A 19703-nucleotide genomic window follows, 5' to 3' on the forward strand; every position below is an offset into this window, starting at 1 on the left:
TAAAATACAGTAAGCTACTACCGACCTGGAATAATTACCTGTGAAAATAGCCGCCCAGAAACTCAACAGTTGTTCTTTTTTAATCAAATATGAGAATGTTAATGTATACATTATAATATCAAACATGCAAGTGAATGAAGGAACCAACTTTACAAATTTTTATCAAAAATTAATAATATACTCTTATTCAAAAATAGATAAAACTAAGACCATAAAGCCTTGTAGAACTTTGTTATGTATACGTACACATACACGAAAAATTTTTAAATTTTAAAACGAAATATTTACTTTTATTTCTTGTACTAAAATGGATGAACAACACTAAAACTACATTCATTAATAACGGTGGGGTCATGAAGATTAAATGAAAAAAAAAAACAATATTACATCGCAATGCAATAACCGCTGTAGAAATACAAGCCTTCAAGTGATAGAGGCAAAAATACTCCACGTCCGTTCAGCGTTGATGTTACGTATTGTTCTATATAAAGATAACCTAGTTTCCTCTCAACCTTTTTTTTTTCACATTTAAAAAATGTTATTAATAAAAGTTTATTATATTCATGTTTTAATATTTTTTTATGACCCCTGATATTGGGAGTCTCTCGTTCTCCCTTTTCTTGTTAGTTAATCAGTGAACTTGCAATTATTAATTAATTCAAATTCTTCTATTTATTTCTTTACACCTCTATCAATCTTCTTAAGATCATTCATTAGGCCTTCTAACGTAGTTCACACGATCTTACATACTCATCCATTTTTAATTTCCTCCTTTTCACCATCTTTCATCCTTTAACTCACTTCTCAAATTTCACAGGTATTGGGCTTCTTATCTTTTTTTTTGTCAAAGATTATTTAGTGTTAATACCATTTTTACTAATTAAATTTGTAGATATTATGACAGTTGGTATCACATTTAATTTGATTAATTCTTATGTTTTGTTGACAATTTTACTTTCTTTCTATCTTTTTTTTTATTTTCTTAAGTTTTAATATTAAACGTGAGAGTATGAGGCATCTATTATTTAGCAATGGTGAATTTTGTGTAGCAGTGACGGTTTCGTGAATTTGTGGAAATGTGTCAACAGTCAATTTAATATAAATTCGGCATATAAAAATTATCTCAAGATACGGGATTGGACAGATAGTTGAGGCATTCACTGGACATGAAGTGATTAATTTGTTGAGTTTTTTAAAGTATTCCTTCCGTGTTGACAATAAAGTTTTTTTATCAGGTGAATTCTGTTCACGGCATCGAGAGGCAGTGGAGGTGTTCAAAGACTGCTGCACCAGGGAGCCACGGTTGTCACGCTTCATACGCAAGTGCCAACAGAACCCATTGCTTAGGAAGAAGGTATGAACTATTATGAAATATTACATATTAGAGCTGAAAGGTTCTCGAGTGGTGACCACAAGCCTATGAGGGTAGGGAGACCACAGCTATGAGGGATTCCATCTTGGTATGAGAAAAGCTCACAACACGCCGAATTTTTCGTTATTACTTTCACAAATGCCTGTAAGTTTTTGTGTGTGTAAAAGAGACGTTTTTGTACAAGTTTATGTTTTATAAATATGCTATATTCTGTACATTTACGCAGCTACAATGAAGCCTTCAGTCGCCAGCATGCTTTCTCCCTTAACCGTCGACGAACAGCGAACTTCGACTTGAAATTTTAAATGCAATAATATTTTTTCTGTTATTAGGGTGTTCCAGAGTGCGTGTTATTCGTAGCACAGAGGCTGACAAAGTACCCTCTGCTTTTGGAGCCGCTTTTAAAAACCGCCGGTGATGACGTGGGCGAGAGGGAACTGTTGCAGAAAGCGTTGTGCGGCGTAAAGGTAAAGTAAACCAAGGAGTTTAGTATGTTTTGCACAAAGGGAGAACAACATGAGATATATATTTGTTAATTATTATAAACCAAAGAAGACATGAGTACTGTTCAGACAAATTTCATTTTTTTACCAATTTTTAGAATTTGATAATTTAAATAAGTATATACTATAAATTTACATTACATTAGGATTGATTTACCAGTTTTAGAATAAATGTTTCACATGTACAAGTGCTTAAAAATTACGATTTCGTTTTTATTGTTAATATTACTGAAATACTAATATTTTTATAGAGGAATATAAGAAAATTAATTTTTACTTTGTGTTACGATTATCAACATCAACATTTATACAGATGACTTATGGGAGTGAAACGTGGTCTCTAGACATGGAAACTTGCTTTTTCTCTGATGATGTTAGTGCTGTTAGCCCTAAGGCTTTTACAGCTTCGTCGGTACTGTGTTCACAGAGCGGAAGGGTCCGTGAACTAGATTACATGGAAAGGGCTAGGCTCAGGATTTCTCTACGAGATCAAATCAGGAATGAGGAGATCTGTAGACGAACGAAATTAATTGACATTGCCTAGCAGATTGCAAATTGAAAAGGTAGCGGATAAGCTACACAGCGCGAATAAATAGCCACTGGAGCCTTTAAGTTTTGTAGTGGATCCCAAGACAGAGACATCAACCCACAGACGCGATAGACGACTTTGTTAAGGCTGTTCGAAGACGTTGAGTGCAGTTTGCTTCTAATTGGTCCTATTGAAAATGTATAGAAACCTAATAATATTACTTGTTCTAAAATATTTTTTTTATATACTTTCTCGTGAAAATTAAATAGAATTGTCAATCCTACAAACTACAATGAAGCATGTGATGATATGCATTATAACATTGTTAGGAGATCTTGGTGGACGTGGACAATCAGGTGGCGGCCAAGGAGCGGGAGGACAGAAAACTGGAGATATACCATCGCATCGACGCGAAGTCGTTCGCCAACTTCCGCGGACGAAAGTTCAAGAAGAGCGACATATTGCAAGGCAATAGAAGTTTGAAGTAAGCCTTTTACATGGTTCATTATTATTTTAAAATCTTAGCAGCAAACATTGAAAATTTTGATAAAGGATTTTAAATATCAAGGAGAACAATTACATATCGCCGTGCCCACCCAATAACATAATAAGTTTGTAAATGCAACTTTTTAAAAGAGGGAAACTAAATATTGGTTAGATCGCAAAAATTTATACAATTAAAATTATGTATTTTTATAGTTTGGATAGTATTTGTATCTATTGTTAGCATTTATTAGGAATAAACTTTTGACTTATGTCGTATAATCTTTTTATCTTGTTTTATTTTGAGAGAAAAAAAAAGGTGAATTTGACTATCTCCGTCATTTTTAGCCAGAATATTATAATAAAAGGTGTATTAAATTGATAAAAATGATAACGGCGATTGTCATTTAATTGGTAGGGGGTGTATATAATCACCAGCTCAAAACGAAAACAATTGAATATTTTTTAAAAACTTTTCTTATCAAATTAATTAAAACACTTTTCCTTAAAAGTATACAAATAAGAGTATTTTAGGTTACGAGATACGCTACTTCTTTTAATCTTATCGTCGTTTCGCCTAGTGCAAGGCATAGGCATCCCCGAAAGATAATATAAGGGGATATACCGTAATCGCTACCCTTGACAGGCGATAACAGTGCTGTATTATGGTAGAAGATTCTGCTGCCCATCCTCTAGAGACATGTTTGTGAGTAGAGGCAAAATTATTTGATTAATACACTATGTGAATAACATATCTGTATTCCTGGAAACGAACCCGTGACCTACGATCGTAAGTCTCAGTCTTCTACCGCTCTGTTGACACTGCACAGCTTTTAACGCTATAAAGTTTATACGTAACATTTTATGTTCTTTGACTGATTACAATGTGATAAATTCTTGATATTAAAACACTTGATAATATTTATTAAAGCTAAAAAAAGTAATATTTTCAAGTTAATATTTTACTCCTACTTGCATGACCTAATACTTCTCCCTTTTGCAAGATATGTAAGGTCAGTTTCTTAATAGTAGTGTCAGCCATATATATTAAATGAATATTAGGAGGAAATATTTTTACCGTCGATAGTTCTATATGTAGTCTTGTAAAACACTAAATTTTGTATGGAAAGTAATATACTATTTTGAAGTTATTTTTTTTAATATGTCTTTAGCGCAGTTGTTGATAAAAAAATGACAAGTCTCAATTGTTCCGACAGATTCGAAGGTGTAGCAACACTGATGCAGGGGCGCAGTAAAATGCAAACGCTACTGGTGATCGTGTTGACCGACGTGCTTTTCTTTCTGCACGACAATAACAACAAGTACACATTTTTCACACCCGAGAATAAGGTATGATGTGCATTGATAATATTTTGTTAAAGTATAATGTTACGTCTAAATACATAATTTTTAAGAAAATAAAAATGAATTTAAAATGTTTCAAAGCATACATGATTATCAACTATACTCTCAAAGAGTATTATGTGTTTGCTATTTTTTTAATCATGCGGGAGTTTTAAATTAAAGTGTCATAAAACTTTTAATTTGGTTACTAAAAACTATTACGCAATAACTTTTTATATACTATATATATATTCAACTCAAAGTAGGTTTTGAGTAAGATATTATTTCTAATATCGTGTACTCTTTTTTGGGAAAGTAATGTTCATTAAATAATGTCTGCTGGGTCCTTGATGTTCTGGAGTAGAGTCCACGGATAACCCACGCTTACCGATACGTGTCCACCTGCAATATGAACAGCAACTGCCCATGTTTTTCTTCTGGTTCCTCTTGCAGCGTTGATTAGTTTTAGGACTATACTAAACAGTTATAGTACTTCGAAAGAGAGAGTTAGAAAGGAAGCGCGGGAACAGCCCTATAGCATAGAAATTTTTTTCTGCAATAAATACTTTTGCGAAGTGGTGACCATGGACTAGCAAGAGCAGTGTAAGTAAGTCCAACCATAAGATGAACAAATGACCGTGTTAAGGTCGTTAAAAGACGCTAGATGAGGCCGATTCCTATTTATATAGGAAGTCTATGGGAGAGGCTTACGTCCAACAGTGGACATCTTATTATAATTTTACAGACAGGCGTAGTATCCCTGTGGAAACTGCTGGTGCGGGAGAAGGCGGGCGCGGAGGGGAGGGGATTGTATCTGATCTGCAGTGGGCCAGCCGAGCCCGAGATGTTCGAACTGCGCGTACACCGACCCAAGGACATCGCCGCTTGGATACACGCCATCAGGTAATATTAACTGTAGCATTCCCTTCGTCCTAAATCATGATGATTCTGGGGCGAAATTAATCAATGTGTTTTTATATAAAATAATTTAAATGTTATCCTAAACACAGTGAACCGCTATAGCATCAATAGAGTAAAAGATAGTAATAAATAAAATTAGAAAATGCAAAATCTTATCCTATTAGTCAGCTAAGGATGTGTATTCATGTATCGATTGCTTGCACGATTCGCACGTGTTGTCTTACTCTTACGTTTGTTTATTATATGTGTTATTATAATTCTGTTAAAAATTCTTTTGGAAATAATTAATTATACAGCAATTAAAATTAAATTTTTTGAGACACAGGAAAAGGCTTTGAATGAAAGTAAAAATAGAAAAATATTATAGAAAGGCGCCCATCGTTTGTGCATTTAATGTTGATTATTTCTGTTTAACCTACCAAACTTCTTGATGTCTTTGGAGTGATGTATATTTAAGTTATTGGCATATTGTAGTAATTATTCCTTTTGATCTAATCAGAAAACCAAACAACAACGAGACGATAATAAAAAACTATAAATAAATTGTTGCTGCTATCAAAAAAAAAATAAAAAAAAATAACTGCTTGTAAGCGCATCCTTTAATTTCTTTACATTTATTGACGGCCACTACATCTATACTTTTATTTGCTTAATCTATTGAGATCACCTGTAAAATAAAATTTAGTTAGACGTTAGAATAATGAATTCAAATATGCAATAAACAGAGCCGCGGTACAAAGTTGTCCGGAGGAAGTGGAAGAGTCAGAGGCCGGCGCCCTCGCGTCGTCGGCAGAGGAGAGGCAGCGACAGTTGGAGGCGAGGCTTGAGAATATAAGACTGATTACAGGTGCACTATTTAGAATCTTATCCCAACCCGCTAAGTGCTATTTTACTTTGCGTCATATTACATTATATTTCGATGTATATTTATTTATTTCAAATGCTTATTTCATACGGGTTCAAATATTTGTTGCATAGTCTATAACCATAAGTATAGTGACCCATAAATCAACGACAAATCGCGATCATGTGTTACCTACCCCTGTAGTGTATGGTAAAAGTTAATAATAATAGCTGCTTTGAGAGCTAAAATAACTTTAAGTTCAAGAGTTGACAAATAAGTAATATTTTTTTAAATTATGTTTTTTTAATCTGTCATTTATATGTAGTTACGCTCGATAAAATAAACGTAATGTTTGGAAGACTTAATTATGTCGGACCTATATTATCAGACTTTTGTTTGGCGTTGATTTATGGGACACGTGTATAAAATAACAGCATAATAGTATTCGAAATCGGTTTTTTCGGGTCCTTTTTTCTGACTAAGAAATTTCACCTTGATTTAGGGATATCGATTATTTTCTAATGGAAAAGACTTATTTGGAGTTATTTTTAAAGATAAATATTCCGCGCTGGTGGTAGCTTACTTTATAAAATGTAAAATTAATTGACGATTCAAAAGTGCGTATATACTTAGATTTACTATTGTACCACAGTGGAAATGTCGGTATAATTTTGTTTGTAGAAGAGTAATAATATGAAATATGCGTTTTTTTGTCAGATGAAACACCATGGTGGCATATCGAAGGTGATTGAACTGATTAAAACTTCATTTTCTGTCCTTTTGCATGTATGCATGTTTACACGATAGATAAATGGTTTTTCAATTTTTAATTAACTTAATGTTTAATATTCCGTCTTTTTATTACAATGTATAGAATGTTTTATCCAAACAATAATTATTTTCATTGTATTGCTCATGTCCACAAATTTATCGATTAATTACCGAAATTATAATACTTGAACAAAAAATGTTTTTGTTTATTTAGGTATTTATTCATAGCGTTACCGAAACCGCTATACCGCGCCTTAGGTAAAAGCGCTCACTCTTTTTTCTTCGCCCCCACCTCGTCGCGCTTTCCTAAAGCGCGGTACAGCGGCTTCGGTAGCACTATAGTTAATTATTTATTAGCAACCGAAAGTCACATGTGACATAGGATATATAGTTTTATTATAATTCCAACGTTTTTGCAATTTTTATACACATTAACTTCCGCGGCAAATTAAAATAGGTAGGTTTTAGTAATAAAACAATTATGTAATGTATTTATTATATTATATATTATTTATTTATATTAATACCTGAGATCGGATGTACAAATGCATATTTACTGAAAGATAAAATTAATATATTTTTTAAATTGAAGGCTTAATATGGAAAGCGCCGTAATAAAAATTCCGGGATGCGAATTTGTGATCACTACAACAAATTCTTCTTGTCAACAGAGACAATTTTGTAGATATTTTTTTTTATTTATATTTCTGTTAGTTAAATCTAATAGTCCTCCGGATTGGCAAGTTGATGTAACAGTGGGCAAGCCACATACGTAGCCACGTGTAGAACAAATTACCGCTGGGGCATGAAAGTTTGTGAATGAAGACCAGGATCCACTCACAAGATGTACAGACAGTCGGATAAGATCGTCATAAAACGCGATCTAAGCTAACCACTGGTTAGTTAAATCTAATAGTCCTCCGGATTGGCAAGTTGATGTAACAGTGGGCAAGCCACATACGTAGCCACGTGTAGAACAAATTACCGCTGGGGCATGAAAGTTTGTGAATGAAGACCAGGATCCACTCACAAGATGTACAGACAGTCGGATAAGATCATCATAAAACGCGATCTAAGCTAACCACTGGTTAGTTAAATCTAATAGTCCTCCGGATTGGCAAGTTGATGTAACAGTGGGCAAGCCACGTGTAGAACAAATTACCGCTGGGGCATGAAAGTTTGTGAATGAAGACCAGGATCCACTCACAAGATGTACAGACAGTCGGATAAGATCGTCATAAAACGCGATCTAAGCTAACCACTGGTTAGTTAAATCTAATAGTCCTCCGGATTGGCAAGTTGATGTAACAGTGGGCAAGCCACATACGTAGCCACGTGTAGAACAAATTACCGCTGGGGCATGAAAGTTTGTGAATGAAGACCAGGATCCACTCACAAGATGTACAGACAGTCGGATAAGATCGTCATAAAACGCGATCTAAGCTAACCACTGGTCTTATTGGAAATCTATGGGGAGGTCTATGTCCAGCAGTGGACCTCCTACGACTAAAATGATTGATTATGAAGTTAAAGTCGCTTTATTTTTAGAAATAATAATTTTACGTAAATATGCATCAATACAGCTGATTTCTGGTTATTATAACGTATTAATTGGCTAATTAAATTCCTATTACCTTACTTTTTGACAGAACGCAATTCAACGTAAGGAACATTACAAGATTGATAATTAGCAAATAAAGTCGAATGAAAATCATTGTATACAATATATATTTTTTCCTAATAAAATTTCCTTGTTTTATACTGGATGCTTATTACTATTTATTATATATTTTTATTATTAATAATGTATAAATTTGTTTACGTAATAAATGCCAATATTAACAGATAAATTTAATATCCAGAGGCATTACGACTTAAGGACCGTGAACACGCGGTACTGTTAGAAGAAAAGATGGCGTTGCACATGAAGATGGTTGGACACACTGGTTCCTCGACTTTAGATGTACCGCATACAGGTAATACTATAATAATAATAATTATTATTATTTATGTTGGTGCAACTAAAGTATACCGACAGTCAATTGACTCAGAGCAGCGAAGCATAATAGTCACTTGATAAATACTTCATGAGTCTGAGTTTATGCATATTATTAAGTTCCACGATATATCTTGATCATTCCTTTTCATAATTCTAAATATAAATCCTATTATAGCATTCTAGAGATTTTGTTTTTACATGTGTATTATTTTTTTTAAACAGAAACATAACTAATCAATTTTAGATTATATGATTAATATTTCTGTTATTTATTTGATTTGTTTGTCTTATTTAATCTTAATAATCTACAGGCTCGTTTCTCGATTCTTAATATATTTTGAATGCATTCAATATTTAGGGCTTTAAATAAGTTATTAGTTCCAGTTTTTTAATTTAAAAATATTTTATTATTAGTCATATAGTAATTTTTATTGGGTAATTTCTTTATAAATGTTCATGAATAAAAAAATTATCTTAATTATTGGCATTTATATGTGGTGTTATAAGTACAACACAGACTCGAAATTGAAATGTTGTGGCTATGATTCGTTCTATAAGAAAATGTGTGAAGTCAGGTTGGCACAGATATATTAACGATACTATCGCTTCACGTGTAATATATCCAAAGTTATGAAACAACAGTGTCGTAACTTTATTTCCAGGTGTAACTTCGGTGTTCCCCGGAGGCTTAGTTTTTCCGGACTACGTGCGTTTAGCTGCGCCCACGCCAGACACGCATGCGCTTTGGCAAGAAGTCTGCAGGGTTGTTAAGGTATACGGCATCTGTGCTTTTTTTAAAAGTTCAACTTATTTACAGTAATTTATATTTATCGAATATTAAGATCACATACCCACATATATTGGACGAGTGTTATGGTACTATGTTGTTTGAAAAGAAAAAGAATCTTCATCATCATCTTTAATTTTTTTGTAGAGGCCACAGACCCACACGCACAGCGTGGAAAGTTCAGTGGAGTGGACCTCGTATGGTCGTCAATAGATCAGTTTTAACCGGTCTTATTGAAAATTTTAATGGAGTCTAGCGATGAACGTCCTACGGCTGTAATAATTATGATTTTGAAAAAGACTAATACGAGAAAATTTAGCTAGTAAGCCAAGCTTAGTAACTTCAATCCCTTTTAATTAAACGTTGCGTATAAAAATATATTTTCAATCGGTCACCGTACATTTAACAAGGATGATAATAAATAACAAGTACGAATGACAATGATTTTATTATACTATATCATTTTCATCTCTAGTAATAGCCTGAATAATAATTCCATTAATTACAATAGTTCCACTAACTACATTACTTGTTTTAGGGGCGGATGAAGTAGGAGTTATAAACAAAGACGGTCTCTGTTAAACCCTTACTTTGCCTTACAGGAGGCTTTAGAAGCATCTAGTGGTACATGGTGCGGTAGCATCTCACTGGGGCGAAGCACTAGCTCTGCGGGGGAACGGCACTCCGTTGCGTACCAGAGCCCCGCGTTGCCGCGCAGAGCCGACACGTTTGCGGGCTTCGATGCTGCAAAGCACAGAGGTGAGTGTAAATTGTTTAAATAAAAAAAAAACAAAATTTTTTATACAAGATTTTTATTGACATGGACTGTGAAAGAGGTCCCTGTTACAATTTTTGGGATATAAGTGTCCTATATCAGGAGACTGCTACCGACAACTTAAATAGATTTGACCTTACAAATGTCACGTAACATAAGTATGTCTCGTGTGTAACAAGAGATATATCTTTAGTTTTTGTTATGATATTCAATAACCAGACGTACTCCAAAATCAAAAACGTAGTTACCGACTAGAATATTTTACACGAGAATCGAAATCTTTCTTAATTTCAAAAATGTATAATTTGGTCCACTGCTTTCATATGTGTTCGTTAAATATTTTAGTTAGCTTTACACGTGTAGATTATCTAAATAGGATCACAAGTAAATTGCTAATTTATTTCTAAACATAATTATAATCAGTTAAAATCTGAATCATTGTCAGTTTCGAGGTATTTTATAATCATAGTTTCAAGCACTGTTTTATATTATTGTATGTGTCATAAATTTTTGATTAAAATTTAATGATATGTTCCCTTTCACTATTTTTTTTGAAGATTATAGTCCTTAACATCAAGTAGTTGTTTAACATATTTTTTGCCATGTACTTTTTTACTGGATCCTTTATTAGTTCTATGGGCTTCCAATATTTTGTCCAAGGGAGGAAACTTGTGTATTTTCTGGTAATAAATCTGTTCAGCGAATACAGTGTGGCAATGAAACAGATAGATAGCTTCTCTGAGAAATGTAAATAAATAAAAATAAATCATTTTTTGTAGGCGTGGCTGTTCGTTTATCTACGGACACTCCCACCGAACCGAACTCGGGGCTGCCCCCCACTGGGGCTGAGGCAACCACGGAGAACGAGCCCGAGAGTCAAAATCCCAACGAAGCGTTAGAGCCTCGGCTATTGGAACAGATCGGCGGCAATGCAGCGCTCAAGTTACAGCACGCCATATATACGCTCACTTGCATCGTTTGGCAACAGCTCACAACAATACATAGGTATGTTGAATAGCTATGGATAGTGTTTACAAAAAGCGATAGTAAATGCGATATTTACTAATTATATTTAAAATATCTAATAGATTCAGGCCTTACTTTGCGAAAGTCCATCTCAAGTAAGAAAAGGACTAATTATATATTAGTTCTGCAACTTCCGCTATGCAGCATTAGCCGTGCAATGAAGTGCACCGCTTGCCAGCCCGCTGATAAATGCGCGTGCGTCAAACAATGCGAATTACACAACTACCACCGTTAATTCACTCAACACGTGTTTCACCCCTCCACGGGGCATCCTCAGGAGTAATGTGCGACGACTCCTCAGGAATTACACCGATTAGTGCCAAACACCGAGTGCCGAGTTATTTAAAATAAACAGTACATATTTGAAGTATTTAACTGTGCTGTAGTGTAGAATGTCTAGCAGTGAATGTCTTACAACTGAATTGAACATTGAACCTTAAAAGAATACATTTAAATTTTGTCTGAGCTGTAATTGATAAAATTAATAAGCTAAAAATATGTTACAGTACCCGGCGATAAATATTGCACATCGAATTTGGAAAGAGAGAATCGGCTAATTTCGGTTTCGTAGAGTGCTATCTCTGTCGCACGAAATACATACAGTCCGGTATCTGTTAGGAGCTGTTAAAACAAGTATCATTTGCTTCTTTTTATAATTATTTTTATTCTTTGTATAAAATCACCAATTTTTTATAAGTGGTGGCTTTAGCTTTTTGTAATTTAACTACAGTAAAAACATAGACTGTAAACGGTTCTAGAAAAGTGGCATGTTTTTATATTATTAATAACAAGAATCTTTGGCAACGATGTCGCTTGATTATTTCGTTTTATTTAGGCTGTATCAACTAAAAGTGTACATATATAATGATGATACATATATAAATTGATTGTTGTGAAGATTCTTCCCGATTCTTCTTCACAACTATAACAAGTTGTGAAGAGATTTGACGATGAATAACAGTACTGTTAAAAGTTCCAATGTTGAATAGATGAATTTTATCTTTATTTATTATTATATTGTTCTTTCCGCAGTCTGGAAGCGCAGGTGTGTGCATGGCGGTCTAGTGGCGGCAGCGCGTCCAGGACACATGACGCGCAGCTGGAGGAGCTGCGACATGCGCAGGCTCGGCTAACAGCAGAACGCGCTTCCTGGGAAGCACAGAGATCAGCTGATAGAGCCGCTGTCGCAGACGGTCTGTATTCTCTCCCATACAAACTCTAATACTTAAAATATAATCTTCCAATTTCAAATACATAATTCCAAATTCAAATGTTTTCATTTCATCAAAATTTGTGAAACTTGAAATTATTCATTTACACGATTATTATATATACATGTGGTAGCTTACTACTAATAAATAATGGATGATTCAAAAGTGTACATGATGCCCACAACAAAGATATTTTAATTAAATTATTGTTTTATCTACCTGTAAGCAATGAAATCAGATATTACGATTTTTTTTATGTGACTAAATCATAGTGTCATGAAAAATCAAAACCAGAAAGAATCGCATAGTGTATAATATTAATCGCTAAAAGTACCATTCACCCAACAAAATCATAAGCCTGTACCTAAGTATATTATAAATTATTAGATTCCCCTTCTAAATTGCTGCATTATTTTACAGTTTCAGACTTGTGTTTTCCTTTTTTATCTTTTTACGTATTGTAATATGTGTATATTATTGTTTTTCTAATTAAATATTTTCCCATTGTGCATGTATTTTATTATAAAAGAAGCTATAAATTATCAGGTAATTTTACATATGTAGCGGTACATTTATACAATAAGTAATTTCTCTTTTCTTGTATCAGACTTATACCCTGTTATTAAATTTCGAATCTTTCCAAATGCACGCCAAGTGTACTTCTAATACTGGAAGTATTGCATTTGCGTTGTTTTCTTTATGTAGAAAATATTAATGTTTATTTACTTATATAATTTTGTGTTATATATATGTATATTATAGAGCGCCGGCAGCTGCAAGCAGCACGGCAAGAGCTGGAAGAACAACAGAAGGATGTGGAACAGCAACGTGATAGGCTTTATCGGCGGCTCGAGCGGTTGCAGCAACACGGTTGGTGCTTTCGTAACGTACCTTAACATCGTGCACTTATACACGGTGCCTTCAATGGAAATATATATAAATGTTGAATCTACCTTATAATATGTAATAACTTTATCAGTCGCATTCTTAATGTAATATTTTTTACTAGCATATGAAATCCAGAGTAATTCTACCTTTTCTGAAGTTCTGTTTCTATAAGTTTATTTTGGACATCTATTTTTTATTTAGTAATGTGATATAAATAAATTAGACATTAAGTTTGCACTTACATAATTGTAAAAAGGGTAAATAAATAAATTAAATCTTTATTTATCACTCTTTTAATGTAATTTTCCACTAGTCAATGGCTTCTAAAGATAATGATTCTTTACATAAAAAAAAACAATTGCTGCTGTCATGTCTATCCGAAAATTCATGGCTTTTGTTTTAATAATTACATAGCGTTTTATGTTCGTTTTTAAGCTTATCTATGCTGTAATTACGTTAATTTTATATGTATGTTTGTCTGTCTAACACTAGTTTATATGAATGCTGTTTCTTATCAAATTTAATCAAGCATGTTTTTTCTTAAATGCTGTGTCATGTAATAAATAATTTATTTATTTAATTACTATTTATTTTATATAGAGCTCCTTGTAATTCTTTCGTATATCATCTTTCAAAATCTGTCAAATGTTCTTTAGTGTTGTCACTATTAAAATCCATTTTGCTTTTGAGCGAGAATTACTTTTCGCCTTGTCGGGTATGCTAATTACAAATTGTTTTAAAAATTCAACAATTGTTTTTAACTTCCTATACTACAAAGAGAAAAGACGAATAGATCATATTATAGTCCAATATTATTTAAAGGCTTAAATAAAAAAATGTCTGGCAAATCTATGTTTGCATTTGACATACGTGAAGGAAATGCGTTGCCTATAGAAATAAAGTCGTTATCACTTAAGAATTTTTTTTTATTCGTTAACGTTTTACAACACTCACACAGTTCATTTTATACTCTATATATCCACTTACAGCTTTTATTATTTTATTAGCATAGTTATATATTCACATACATCTTTCTTTAATCTCAATTTTATCAAGCAAGCATTAGTTTATCTATATAAGTAATGCATGTTTTTTACTACTTGACAGAAATAGATCTTCCTATACGACCTCTTCGCTTGATATTAAACAAATCATTTTCAGGCGGTTCTCAAGAGGAGATTGCGAGTGTGGGAACTTTATCTCCGGATTCTAGCGTCAGCGATACCACGCGTCGTAAGGAACCAAAATGGCGAAGTAAGTTTAATATCTCAATGGGTCATATACATAAACAAAACATGATATATTAATGCATAGAGATGCGATCTCTATATCTACAACGTGTATTTTTATTATAAAAACCAGAGAACATTCATTTATTAGATTCGGTTGTAGGACGTCCTTTGCAAGAACAAGACTTACTCATATTTCCAATAAGCTGTATATACCGTCATTTACCTTACCGCCTGGTCATCTTATCACCTTGTGGGTCACCATCTTGTGGATAAACGTCCTCCGCTGTGCTTGCTTGTCAGTGTTCTCCACTCCAGAACCTTAAGGCTCCAGCGGCCATCTATTCTGAGCTCTATGTGGCAATCTGCTAGGCTAAGACAATTACTTCAGTTATTCTGCTGATCTATTCATTTCTGATTTCAGCAAGATAGTATTTCCACCCACATCTACTTCAAACCTTTAAGGCTTTAGCGGCTATCTGTCCTGCTCACTGCCACTGCAATCCCTTGAGGTTGAATTACTTTCGCTTGTCTAAATATTTCCTCGTTCCTGATTAGATCCCGTCTAGTCCGAATGAATAAAACATTGTTATTAGTGGCCTAACATAAGATGTACGTGTCTATGATTAAATAAAAATATTGTCTTTTGTATAGATAACCGTGGATCAACGGGTTCGGAGTCTTCAGCGTCGGCGTGCAGTGTGCGCAGCGGTGCCCTGCCGCCTCCACAGTTACTCTCCGCGCAGAACGAGAGCAAGGCTACCGTAAGAGCACCTGCCATCAGTGTGAGTATTGTAGTGCTACCGATACCGCTGTACCTCGCCTTGAGAAAACGAGGCGAGGTGGAGTTAAAGAAAAAATGGTACAAGTGCCGGAGTGACTAAATGGCCGATACTCCCCTATCTTGCTGAGTTATATAACACCAGCATAGACTTCTACTCTTAATATTCTATAACAAGCAATAACGGTATGGATGATTTACTATTGCCAAAAAATACATTAATCGTTGAATCCAATTCCATCCATTATCCCTTAGTGCTCAAAAGAGGAAGGTCTACTATCAATGTGTTTCCAGCGTTGACGACACTGAAACGTAATCTCTCATTGTGAGCGTCATTGGCAAGTATACAGTCTCTCATCGAGACATGGATAGGTCTATACTCTTCGTTTCTTTATAAGATCGAAAATACGGAAATGTTAGATGCATGAAATTAACTGACATAGCCCAGTTGAATGGTAGGTTGAAGTGGCAGTAGGAAGGCCGGATGTAGGCAAGGCAGAACTGACTGTCATGGTGGCTGGTGCAGCGTAAGACGCTGGAGGCAAACCACTTCCAATCGATATTGTTGGAAATCTATAGAGGTGGGTTATGTCCAAGAGATAATGTCCTTCGGCTGAAATGATGATGGAAGGAAACAGAATTAACACCATCTAGAATAAATTGTTATATAGAAGAAATAAAAGGTGGAGAGATTTACTTTATCTTGAAGACACGCAACTTTGGATCAAAAAAGTCTAAGGTTTTTTTTTAAGTCGTAAAGTTTAATATACTTAGTTTAGCTTAAGTTATTTCAAACAAGAATAGTGTAAATCTTCCGTATTATTCATGCAATGTCGACGTTGTTAATGAAACAAATATTTATTCATCTCCTATTGCATTGCAATTAATAAGCACTTTTATAAAAGACAATATATTGATTTAACGTACATTTAAATATGTTTTTATATAAACATATATATACATTATTGCCAGGTTTGGAATATTGATTATATCGAAAAGAAACAGGCTAGTTGTTACTGTTTGAACCCTAATTTTAAGATATTTTCTTTTTATGAATCGGCATGATACTAATATCCCTGTTTGCATCCTTTATCATTTTTAATATGCATTATTTTTATATTTTAATATATGCTTGCTTTAATATTCTTCATTATACGCTTTGTATTAATTCACGGATAAATTTAAAATTGCTTCAAAGATTTTATTGTGACAGTGAATACCTTATCACAAATATTGTCATATATAATTAATTAAATTATGTATGTTTTAGCAAATGGTGAAACAACAGCTGCCGTTGAAGCTAGCCAGCGGTAAGAATCAGCAGCCGCCACCAGGCTACCACCGTCTGCACGAGTCTCCCAGCGAGGTAAACAAACGATCAATTTATATTGCCATCACACACATATTATTATAGTTGTCAATATGGAAGCCTAATAATAGTAAAGAGAAATTTAGAGACAAGCACTATATAGGTTGTTCCATAAATCAACGTCAAGCCAAAATCCGATGAAAAAGAGAGTAAAAACTAACCCCAAAAAATTAATTAAAATATCTTTGTGACTTTGTTTTCAAATTAATTGTCATTAAAAAGCAAATGATCGTTTACTCTTTGAAGGATAATATTTTTAATAAATACTGTGATGTTCTTTCTATTACCATTACTACAAATATTTACTTTGTCTAGTTTAGAAAAAAATAGTAATTGTTGTCAAAATTTGCTAAATAATTTAAAAAACTTTTTTTTATATATTTCTTTAACAGTTTTGATAATATTATTTTTTAATTTTTTAATATTAGCTACTATGTATTGGACCTGCCACGTGATCACAGGATTACATCTTGACGTTGAATTATGGGTCTCACTGTATAATTAATTTTTAGATTTAGGCTAATGTTGCTCATTTAAATAAAACTAATTTTTAGAGGTCTTATCTTATGATCATGCGTTTCAGGTGCTTTGTAAGCGTATGCTAAGCGTAATATTTAAAGCCCTCAAGATACCGCAATCTCGTTACTGACTAGACTTACAACAATCGTTGTCAAGTTTGGGGTTACTTTGAAACTTTGAAACTGTAACATGATAACCTCAGTCCTACCTATGACCATGGATGCAAAGCGCTCGAAACTTTGAGAATATCAAAAAATAAAAAATGTTTTTTTTAGTTTTATTTCATTATGCACTACATTTTCGTAATAAAATTTTTTGCAACAATTTGAAATTTCTGTTGGAGCAGTCTAGATAGACTAGACCTTTATTACCTATTAAGAGGAGAAAAGTAATGAATTAAGATAATACAAAACTTGCTTTTAAAGACGCTAATTATAAACAAAATAATGTAACAAAATTACATGCAACAGATAAAATGGTTGATTTTTCAGGAGGCCGAGTATCCGAATGTATTTTAATGGCCATTTTTATTTATTTTCTGTAAGTAATTTAGTTAAATTAGTGTTATGTAGATTATTTAATTAACTGTTCATTGTGTGTGTAGGTTATTTAGGCACAAGTTTCGCGTTGAGACCCAAATAAATTGTCATTTAACTCTGTCTGTATAGGTAATGACTTGTATAACAACTTCAAGATAAAAAATATTATTTTACTTATTTGGATAATTTTTTGTATTTATACGAAGATAAAAAAATAAATTTTATATGAATTAAATTATTTTTTATGAAAAGTATTGTAGAATATTAGGAATAGGGAATTATAATTTGCACCACTTACCACATCAGTAAACATTTATGACAAAAAATATATAAATATTGGTCCTTTTCTTACATTTGATGTACTACTGATACTTAGGATGGACTTCCGCGAGGTAACGCCTGATTCCATTAAATATTTATGACAAATTCTTCGTTCAGCTTTGGTAGGGTTCTATAATTTACTACTACTCTACTACTGCTGTTAGCAGTGTTTGAGCAGTGGCAATCCTATAAAGTAGTTTCCAGAAGATGTGCAGAAGCATCCTTTGCGTACCATAATACCACGTTGCGATCTCTAAACCGCCTACAAAGCGTGGCGATTGTGGTATATACCCCGTAGATATCTTTGGGGGAGGCCTATGCTGACGACCACAAAAATAAACCTGTCCTGATTTCGTTGCGGGTTCTTCTCAGATCATGTCATGCTTAAGTCTTCGTAGCTTTAACTTGGTTAAGGAAGAATCAATGGACGTTACAGTATATATGGACCTCCTCAGTCTACTGTAAGGTCCATCATCGACAATCTTCTTGTTCTTGTTATGATCTTGTATTCTTCTCACTATGTATACCAGTGGTCAATGTAAATGAAGAACGTATGTCGAGAGTAATGTGAATAAATAATTAAATATTGACACCTTAATATGTGTCTCTAATTATTCCATTACGATAACAAATTTTATTTGTGTTTTTATTAATACAATTTATTGGGGTTATTAAATAAGCTTTATTGAATCTGTACTGGCTTACGACGCTATTTCTTCAGCAGGTGAATTAATGTTTATCTACTTCAACCATTTCGTCTGTTGTTTCGCTTTGTTGTTTGCGCTTGTTATTGTCATAGTTGTGTATAAGGGCATATAATTTGCAATTGTTATACGTTTGTATTTAGAATATTTGTATGTATAACGCTTTAAGTAAACCAATAATAAATTAAGATATTTTTATCTGATAGTTAACATATTGTATATTTCTTGCGACATCTTTTATTCTGTTGGATGAGAAGCGTTTATTTTTAGTGACATTCAGTACAAAAGAGACTTCATGCAAAGATTTTAATCATTGTATACGTAAGTATACAATGATTAAATATATAGTAGTAATATATAGTATACATTATAATTGGTTACAAGAGTATATTTAAAAAGATATTTGCTGTCAATTAATGGTACACCCTATCCAAAAATCCATGGTTCCAAAAATAATAAAGAAAGTAATGATTATCATCAAGAAAATGTGTTTTTAAAATTCTATTTTCTACATGTGAAAATTAATTATTGTCTCCTATCTGTCTCAACTTTGTACTGCCAGAGGCTATCAGTCTCTCGAATTCCAATTGAAGAAATAAATTAATGTAATGTTTTTCAGATTTATCCCTTTATACAGGTTGATTGGAAACGGGTGCTATGTAAAGGCTTTCAGTGACACATCAGTTATATATTCATTCTGGTTTTACACGTATAACCAATCATCCTGTATACAATTGTTTTTCTTTATAGTTTTTTAATCTCAATGTTTTTACATATTATAACAGTGT

General features: G+C 33.3%; 1 protein-coding gene across 1 annotated transcript in view; it reads left to right on the top strand.

Annotated features, from left to right (window-relative positions):
• cyst (rho guanine nucleotide exchange factor 18 cysts) overlaps positions 1-19703 on the top strand; it is a 60844-nt gene that overhangs the window by 39371 nt on the left and 1770 nt on the right. Inside the window, exons 18-32 of the mRNA XM_068768076.1 lie at positions 1236-1354; positions 1705-1839; positions 2734-2888; positions 4105-4237; positions 4977-5134; positions 5878-5999; positions 8630-8743; positions 9429-9538; positions 10156-10312; positions 11108-11333; positions 12387-12547; positions 13328-13435; positions 14615-14707; positions 15337-15467; positions 16734-16829. Of these exons, the coding sequence (XP_068624177.1) occupies positions 1236-1354; positions 1705-1839; positions 2734-2888; positions 4105-4237; positions 4977-5134; positions 5878-5999; positions 8630-8743; positions 9429-9538; positions 10156-10312; positions 11108-11333; positions 12387-12547; positions 13328-13435; positions 14615-14707; positions 15337-15467; positions 16734-16829 (2018 nt within the window). The remainder of the gene's footprint in view (positions 1-1235; positions 1355-1704; positions 1840-2733; positions 2889-4104; positions 4238-4976; positions 5135-5877; positions 6000-8629; positions 8744-9428; positions 9539-10155; positions 10313-11107; positions 11334-12386; positions 12548-13327; positions 13436-14614; positions 14708-15336; positions 15468-16733; positions 16830-19703) is intronic.

This window comes from Battus philenor, unplaced genomic scaffold, assembly GCF_028537555.1.
Source record: "Battus philenor isolate CCGP_79_NKW_IND1 unplaced genomic scaffold, ilBatPhil1.0.hap1 SCAF_24, whole genome shotgun sequence".
Taxonomy (NCBI): Eukaryota; Metazoa; Arthropoda; class Insecta; order Lepidoptera; family Papilionidae; genus Battus; species Battus philenor.